This window comes from Eurytemora carolleeae, unplaced genomic scaffold (assembly GCF_000591075.1).
Source record: "Eurytemora carolleeae unplaced genomic scaffold, Eaff_2.0 scaffold998, whole genome shotgun sequence".
NCBI lineage: Eukaryota > Metazoa > Arthropoda > Copepoda > Calanoida > Temoridae > Eurytemora > Eurytemora carolleeae.
The window spans coordinates 116,236-125,811 of record NW_019397054.1 but is presented as its reverse complement, the minus strand read 5'-3'; the positions used below and the strand labels follow the sequence as shown (position 1 = coordinate 125,811).

Genomic DNA, 9,576 nt, shown 5'->3' with positions numbered 1-9,576 from the left:
ATTAAAATTTCAGTGGTCTTAATGTTAATGGTTGACAAGTATATATATATCAGTTCCCGAAGAAATGTAATATTACCTAACGCCTTCTTTGCATAATGTCCAGCTATCCCAAAATGATTTGACCCTCTTAACAAAAAAATCATTATATTTATATATTTTTGCTTTCAATTTAAAAATCAAAAGTTTTTGGAATTATTTCTGTTATTTTTCAATAGAAATATATGACTTTAATAATTAATAATAAATTTACAGTGATTGTGGAAACAGACTTTTTGTCCTTTGAAAACTGTGAATTAACATAATTTTAACTTTTTGGATCGAATGCTTACTGTCAACATCTATCTCTTTCACTTAAAATGAAGAATTAAAAAAGAATTGTTTTCAAAAATGTATTTACCTGACGGTGACCCATCCAACTCCTGTCTCCTTTGCTTTAGATATTGCTAGATCCATGGCAAAGTGACCAACTACCGCACCTAGAATAATAAGGATGTCAACAAAATGTATGTTGTCTTACGTAGTCGTCTCGTTCTAAACTCCCCGCTCTGAGCTCTCCTCTTAGAAGATGTGAAACCCCTGAGAGAGGGACCGTGTCGGTGGTAACAAGTCGGCACCAATTTTGTATCATAAACTTTACCTATCTGTACTGTGTCCGCCATTTTCACGTCAGTTATATTTGATGATACAGAAGTATTTGTCGTTTTGATCTGTATGTATATGGCTCATTAAGGTACTAATAAGACATTACTATAAACGTTATTTTATATATGAACTGGATTTCGTTCCTTGTTTTCTTTATTTGATTTAAAAGTCGAATGTATCCATGTTAGAATTTATCACATATTTTCGAGTTTTTGTATATTATAGCTTTCTTCTCTGCATATTGTATTTTATAACTATAAATAAATTAATCAGGCAATCTTAATTACAGATTGAACCCGTAGCTGGAACAATTCAGAGCACAGTTATCTCGAGGGTGTTATCCTAAAAGAAATAGTGTTTATTCCTGTGTAGAGATCTGAGACATTCTCTTGGTTCCAATCGGAACCCTATAGCTATAAATACTTCAGGATATTTTTAAGCGGCCAGACTTGGTCGCAAAATACTTACATAAAACCTACGGTGGAAGGCGATTATACCAAAACAATGAAGACGACTTTCGGTTTTAATTTTAATTTATATCATGCTTTTAATATAGCATGGCTTAACAAATAAATGGAAACAAAGAGAAGCTGTTAATTAAAACGGCTTCTCTTTAATTACTTGTAAACTTGTGAATCGAAGAAAAGCTTGTTAACAATTAAAACTTTAATAAAAGTCGTCTTTATTATACTGATATTATCACCTACCACCGTATTTTCTTTTTTTAACATTAAAACTAAATCGATATTTTTATTTCCAAGCTCTTCGTTCATATGAAATGCAATGTAAACAATAAATATGTAACTTACTTTTCCTTTACTTTCTTTTTCCTTTTTTTAGAATTGGGGGAAAATCTTCCCACAACTTCAATTCATCAATCAAATTTGAGGTTTTTAAATATGTTCTCCTGAATCACTTAATTTTGTGTGTCTTTCTTATATCTTATAAATGAATAATTACTGACTTACTTACTTAGTTAATTCTCTAGGAACATTGGATTAAATGTCGTCTTCGTTTTCATTTTTGGTTACCCAATTTTACATTTAATTTTTTTAATTGTGTTTATAATATTCTTTACAAAATGCAGACCAAACATTTTTTCAGATATACATAAATCAGTAATCAATAACAAAAAAACAAAATTTGTTGACATTTCAGGATTAAAAGAAAGATGAGGACGACCTTTATGAAACTTAAGTTTTCTTTTTTTAAAAATTGAAAAATAGCTATATTAAAAAACCGGAATTGATCATTGAGGAGAAATAAAATAGATGTCGCTTTTAAGAAGTTACCCTTTTAACATTTTTGAGGTGTTTCATTTAGATGTGAGCCATACAAATCATCTTTATACACTTTATATTTTCATCTCATTTTTTATTTGCAAATATTTTTGATCTTAGCTCACCTAATGAGTTGTTTCCATTAACAACTGCTGTCGAGACAGTTTCCTTCTCAATACTAGGAATACTATTCGGGGAACAGATCTTAATAAAATAAGTTTAAAGGGACAGTTTTCTTCTCAATACTAGGAATACTATTCGGGGAACAGATCTTAATAAAATAAGTTTAAAGGGACAGTTTCCTTCTCAATATTATGAATACTATTCGGGGAACAGATCTTAATAAAATAAGTTTAAAGGGACAGTTTCCTTTTTAATATTATGAATACTATTCGGGGAACAGATCTTAACAAAATAAGTATAAAGAGACTGTAAACGTAATTTTTAGTGGTTCATACAAAAATGCTCGATTAAAAACGTGGCTACTGTTTTTAAATATTATCTAATTATGGTTAAAATTTGCAGCAAATGTGCATACAACTATACCTTTGATCTTATATCTGCAACATAATGTCCTCTAAGCCTATTGAATCCATGACTGTAATGCCCCCTGCGGTCTGCTTCAATTAATACTGCTATGTGCTTCGAGGCATGTTCCTCGCTAAAATACACGGGACCCAGAAAAACTGCGGAATAGGAAGACGACATTTCATAGGTTTTATGTCTACGCTGTGTTTTTGTTGACAACAAAAGTCTTTATGTTCATAGAGACTAATTAAAATTATAACTCGGGCCTAAAAATCGAATTCCTATTCCGCAATACTATCGGACCCATGGGAATTGATTAAAATGTGTATAACTTAACTAACTGGTTTATTCATAAAAAACAATAGAAATGTATAACTCTATTTTAGTTATTGATGAACCCGCATTCATACTTAAAGAGAAACCATATTTAATAATTATCACTTTTAGAAGAAAAAAAGTTATCTCATTTATTTGTTTTGGTTTCTTCTAAAGATTTATAGAGGTGAATCAGACAGCAAATAATAAAAAATATTGTCACTTGAAATACATTCAACAGTTTCTTGAGAGAGTTAAATCAAATATATGAAAATTAATCTAAATGTACTGTAAGTGTAATTTCAATTGGCAAAGATGTTCGATTCACAACGGTACCATTGCAAAACCCTTATCTGAGTCATACTGAGAAATATTTTGCTAGGTTTAATTCTGATAATTCTTAAATGTTTTCCTGCAATAGAAATGCACAAGTTACTTTTGTAGAGAAACCAAAATTGAAAATAATCAGTTTTCAAAATTCTTAACATTGATATCTAATTCACGATCAGATAAAGCTTTTAAAGGTACCATTGCAAATCGGACATTCCCATATTTGCATGGATGGTCACTTAAAATATTTACCAATATCAATTGTTTGGTCTCTTCTGATACAGGGTGTCCCAGTAAACATCAAAGTTGGTGAATAGTTTTAAATGTCTTCTTCAATAATTTAATACCGAAGAGAATAATAGAAACATCGCTTGCTAGTTATTTTAATAAAATTGATTTCAAAGCAAAATATAATTAAGTAAAAGACTTTTTAGCCGAATAAATGGCAAAAAGTCTTACATATATAATACTTGATATGGAAGAAGACATTCAAAACTATTCACCAACTGGCATGTTTCGTGGGAGTGGGACACCCTGTAGTTTAAAAAGACAGGTACAGTTGTGAATCAGGTACACTGTAAATCATGAAACATAGAATCACTCGAAATATCTTCGACAACCCCTTAAGGGAGTTAAACAAAATATAAATGAAAAAGCATTTAAAGGGACTGTAAGAATAATTTTAAGTGACTCTGATTTTAAAGATTGCAATACCCGATTCATAACCGTACTTTTGAAAGATTTGATCAGCTATAAATAAAAAGCAATGTGAATTACCATCTTTGCATTGATGGTCACTTGAAATATCGCGTACAGTTCCTTTAATGTGTACATTTTATATATTTACCATGAACCTGCAGACATCAAACATTGTGTTCCAAACCTCATGAGTTCCTGCTCGTTTACTTTAATAAAAAATTATTAATATTGATGATCTTGAAAATTAAATACACTTACAGTGAAAACTCTGAAACTCTGAAATAGGAAGACGACTTATAAACTCAAGTTATGACAATCAATAGTGCGTGCCATAAACAATGGACACAGCAACTGTGCAGTGTAAACAGGCCCATTTCAATTAATAAGTGATTTAATAAGTATCTAGTAAAACTATTAGCTTTGTAACAACATCAAATACACTTAGATATTTCTAGAAAGTCGTCTTCCTAGTTTCAGAGTTTTTTGGTCATCACTGTACCTATCACATCTGCCATTTTTTTCTCTCTAAAAAATTATGAAACATGTTAAAAAATAATTAATGAATGAAACAACGTTTAATAATTTGAAATTTTTAAAGAAGGAAATAAGAAGGAAAATAACAAACATTAAAATTGTAACCCTATCACGATGGGGNTACCCCCGGAGGTTTCTTCTTAATAACTTAAAAATGATTTACATTAGAACGCTAAAACTTCTTCACTTTTTCAAAATAATAGTTGTAAATAAATTTTGCTCAACATTTTTTTTGGTGCATAGAGTAGGGCGGAGGACGCTGAAATGTGTGTTTCAAAAAAATCAGAAATGGTTAATAACTCTTTTATTAATTGACAGGGCTAATTTGCTAAATGACATATATATAGTTGAAAAGCCCTTGAAAAAATGGATTTAATAACATGTGTAAACCCCATTCCTGCTGTTTTGAAAGATTGTCAGTTGTCAGATTTTCATAATTTTTAGCTTTTTGGAAAGCACAAGTTTTGCAAAGAAACTTTTGGACATTTTTTGCATACCATCTGTTAAAAGAAATTTGCACATTTTTAGTTATTTATAATTACACATCAGGTTATTTAAAATTTTGCCATTTTTTGCAAATTTGAAAAGGCATTGTCAAGGGCTTTTCAAAACTGTTTATTTTAAATTTTTTTAGACATTTTTTTACAAACATTTTGAATATATAACTGGATTTTGCAAAAATATTTTAATTTTTGCAAATTTGAAACATTTTAGCATATTCTAAAAGTAGAGTACAATAGCTTTCCAATGATGTATCATTAGTCATATTTGGGCATCAAACATGGGATTTAGAGGGCGTGGGGGTCAAATTGACCCCCCACCAGCGTATCCTGGTTTTCAAGTACCCAAGCAGGACTAGCGTTTGTATTTGTTAAAAGTAAAAATAACTACTTTTGAAAAAAATACATACTTATTGAACTTTTTAAAAATCCTCCCTTGCACCTTAACCATTCAAGTTATGAGGTACAATTTTTTTTTCTTTATTGAGAAGGCCTTGAGAAGTTGGATTGAGGACATGTACCCTACTCCCCTACCTCAACTCTAAGGGTCAAAATATAAGGGGGGGGGGTGAAAAACACCCCCCTAAGCGATATTTATGAAACATTAATCTTATCAAAACTGAATTAAATGAAAAACTAAACACTAACTGTATATACACTAACACACAAGACTAAAGTTTACATATTGGAATTTTTTAAAACATGTGTTTAAAATGTTTTCTGACTTGCGTAATTCTATTCAGTTATAAGGGGACTGTGGACGTAATTTCAATTGAACCTTCATTAGAAGATGATTTGCATTCTTGATTTATTACGGTACCAGAGTTCTTTCAGATCAAGTGTGACAAGAATATCATTTCCCCTTTTTTCCTGTTTTTTTAACGCAACTCAGAATGCGTAAAAATAAAAAAAATATGACTGATTTATTTCTCTGTCTTTTCCTAAAAATCAAGTCATACTTAAGACCTTCAACTATAAGTGTTCAAAAACTGCCTTATGTTTCTGAGGCCAGATGTATCTTTATTTAGACATGTTTCCCTTTTCTTTGAGATGAAACACCTTTAAGGAACTTTTTTTGCATTTTACATAACCAAAAATTATTAAAATTTCAATGTTTAGGTTCGTTTATATTCACTAAACTTCGATATTTAGGTTTGTTTATATTCACTAAATCTCGATATTTAGGTTCGTTTATATTCACTAAACCTCGATATTTAGGTTCGTTTATATTCACTAAACCTCGATATTTAGGTTGTTTATATTCACTAAACCTCGATATTTAGGTTTGTTTATATTCACTAAACCTCGATATTTAGGTTCGTTTATATTCACTAAACCTCGATATTTAGGTTCGTTTATATTCACTAAACCTCGATATTTAGGTTTGTTTATATTCACTAAACCTCGATATTTAGGTTTGTTTATATTCACTAAACCTCGATATTTAGGTTTATTTATATTCACTAAAACTCGATATTTAGGTTTGTTTATATTCACTAAACCTTGATATTTAGGTTTGTTTATATTCACTAAACCTCGATATTTAGGTTTGTTTATATTCACTAAACCTCGATATTTAGGTTCGTTTATATTCACCAAACCTCGATATTTAGGTTTGTTTATATTCACTAAACCTCGATATTTATGTTCGTTTATATTCATTAAACCTCGATATTTAGATTTGTTTATATTTACTACACCTCGATATTTAGGTTTGTCTATATTCACCAAACCTCGATATTTAGGTTTGTTTATATTCACCGAACCTCGATATTTAGGTTTGTCTATATTCACTAAACCTCAATATTTAGGTTTGTTTATGTTCACTAAACCTTGATATTTATGGCTTGTTTATATTTACCAAAACATATATTTAGGTTTGTTTATATTTACCAGACCTTGATATTTAGGTTTGTTTATATTCACTAAACCTTGATATTTAGGTTTGTTTATATTCATTAAACTACGATATTTAGGTTTGTTTATGTTCACTAAACCTTGATATTTAGGTTTGTTTATATTTACCAGACCTTGATAGTTAGGTTTGTTTATATTCATTAAACCTCGATATTTAGGTTCGTTTATATTCATTAAACCTCGATATTTTGGTTTGTTTATAGTCACCAAACCTCGATATTTTGGTTTGTTTATATTTATCAAACCTCGATATTTCGGTTTGTTTATATTCATTAAACCTCGATATTTAGGTTCGTTTATATTCATTAAACCTCGATATTTCGGTTTGTTTATATTTACCAAACCTCGATATTTCGGTTTGTTTATATTCATTAAACCTCAATATTTAGGTTTGTTTATATTCATCAAACCCCGATATTTAGGTTTTTTTATATTCATTAAACCTTGTTATTTAAGTTTGTTTTTTTATTACTCAAATATATATAAATATAGGTCTGAAAAAAATTTAAAATAGTTCACTACGCTTCTGCAGAAAGGATTGCAGGAATTATTTTCGTAAAACTTGTGCAATTTGATTTCTTACATCATCGATTTTAAAAAGAGCAATCAAATCATTAAAATCAAAAACCAGTTGGAGTAAAATCATAAAGAAAATGTTATTCAAAAAATTTTGAAAAAAGTAAAAAATTCCGTTTTACCAGGGTTTGGACAAAACGGCTACCTGAAGAGAGTCATAGTTACTCCCACTGTTTACACAATTTTGGATATAATAAACAAATCGTCAGATCAATCTGAGCAAATTTTATGTTTTATTATCAATTGATTGGTTACTCCCCCCCCCNCCCCCGGTGCTATTCTATATCTGTGAAACTCTCAATATGTTCTCTATGCTGTAAACTTTGTATTATCCTAGCAAAGTTTGGGCAAAGTTATATAGCGTGAAGATTACATTGTATTCTATACAGATTATATACAGTGTCTAGTCTCATAGATTATTATTAGCAGAGAATTAAACGATCGGAATCAAACATGTCATTTCTCAAACACATTATCCAGTTTGGGCTATTTGGTTTGAATTGCTATTATGCCCTTACATATGATCCAGGAGACATGTGAATGTCAATATATTCCCTTTTCTAGACCAATTTTAGCCAATCAGAGTGTCGCTTTCTATAAACCAAACAGCTCATCAGAGGCCGGGAAATTTTCTGCACAGTAAAAATGTAGATTAAACTATTCTGAATTAAAGTATGCAAGTGGTTTTTTACTTTTTAGATTTTAATTGACTAATATAAACAATTAAGAAAGATACATTTGCACATTTAGCCCAAACCTGACACTCTGAGTCAAGTCTGGGCCAAATCAAGGTTTGGAACTTTCATCCCTTCAATTAACTGATAGTAAAAATTCATTTGCCCTGCAAGCTTTTCCATACAATATTTTGTCTGCTACATAAAATTTCTAAAATTCAGGTCATTCGATCTTCTAATTTTTATAATTTGAACTACTTTCTTGGATATAGTATGCGTTTTAAACAAAGATAATATATATGATCCATGGTTTTTGATCTTAAAATAATTTTGGGTTTAGTAAAACCATAAGTTTAAGAATTAATCTTGATATCCACAATTCTAAAGTTTTCAGCTCAGTACATTTTAACTGTTCAAAAGCATAACTTGATTTTAATATTCTTATTCCACAACTTTTCAGATCCCATATTTGTTTACGGAGAAAGCTTAAAATATAATTCTTGCAAGTTGCAATGCCTTCTATCAAATATCCTACATGTTGTTTGTCCAGAGCTGAAAACTTTAGAATGGTGGATATCAGGATTAAAGCTTAAACCACTCCTTTTCTTAATATCCAGTTTAAATATTGCTTGTTCTCCACATGAATTTAAACTCCAGAGAAGCTGATCCATCGGATATCTGGATATTTCATTCTAAAGTTTTCAGCTCAGAGCCCATGATTTAAAAAAATCGGGAAAACAAGACTCAGCTTTCAGTTTTTAAGCTGCCATTGAGATTAATTTAAGACTCAAGCATTTGGATTTGAGTTGCAACCATTTTTCCACAGAGTTGGTTCATTAAACGGAGCTGAAAACTTTAGAATGGTGGATATCGGGATTAATGCTTGATCCTCCCTTTTTGATAATCTCAAGATTAACATAATCTTGCAAGATTATCTTAAAAGTGTATGAAAAACTATAATCATCTGAGAAACTGTAGCAGCCGATCAGAGAAAAGCGGGCAACCAATGAGAGAACAGAAATATTCTTATTGGAGAAAACAATTTACTGATATCCAAAGAGAGAGAAAAGAGTGGATTAGGACTAAAATTAAAAGTTTCCACAGTGGATATTCGGATCAAGAAGTCAGGATTAAAGTTTATCCATTCTAAAGTTCCCAGCTCCGGTTTAATATTGTATTTGGAGGATTTTCATAGTTGGAATTGGCGGATTTAGGGTGTTCGATAAGAACTAGACTCTAAATTGAGACAAATTCTCCACTAAAACCAACTAAAGTCGTTTTTATTTTCATTGGGTTTCACTTCTCCCAAGAGCTGACAGCTGTCGTCAGCTGATTTGTTAGTTATGTCTGAACCTCAAACATGGGTCAAAAGAATCAAGACTCAAATTTGAATTTCTTCTTTGGTCATTCCATTATCAAATCCGCTTGAAACTCCGCCACCTTTGGAACTTTTTTCAGAATATTTGAATGTGAACCCTGCCTTCTCCAACATCTTCTATGACCTAGCCGTTGAATTGGATCTACAAAGACTAGTTCTTCCATCAGCCACCTGAACTGTTGAAGTCACTTCCGATCCGTCGA

At 30.6% G+C, this 9,576-nt stretch overlaps 1 protein-coding gene across 1 annotated transcript in view; it reads right to left on the bottom strand.

The window, feature by feature from the left end:
* LOC111711452 (uncharacterized oxidoreductase YjmC) overlaps window positions 1–4,315 on the bottom strand; it is a gene marked incomplete at its 3' end in the record, with an annotated part of 11,192 nt that extends 6,877 nt beyond the window's left edge. Inside the window, 6 exon segments of the mRNA XM_023485820.1 lie at window positions 77–126; window positions 398–476; window positions 2,048–2,126; window positions 2,469–2,583; window positions 3,943–4,000; window positions 4,294–4,315. Of these exon segments, the coding sequence (XP_023341588.1) occupies window positions 77–126; window positions 398–476; window positions 2,048–2,126; window positions 2,469–2,583; window positions 3,943–4,000; window positions 4,294–4,309 (397 nt within the window).
* Window positions 4,316–9,576: the final 5,261 nt, after the last annotated feature.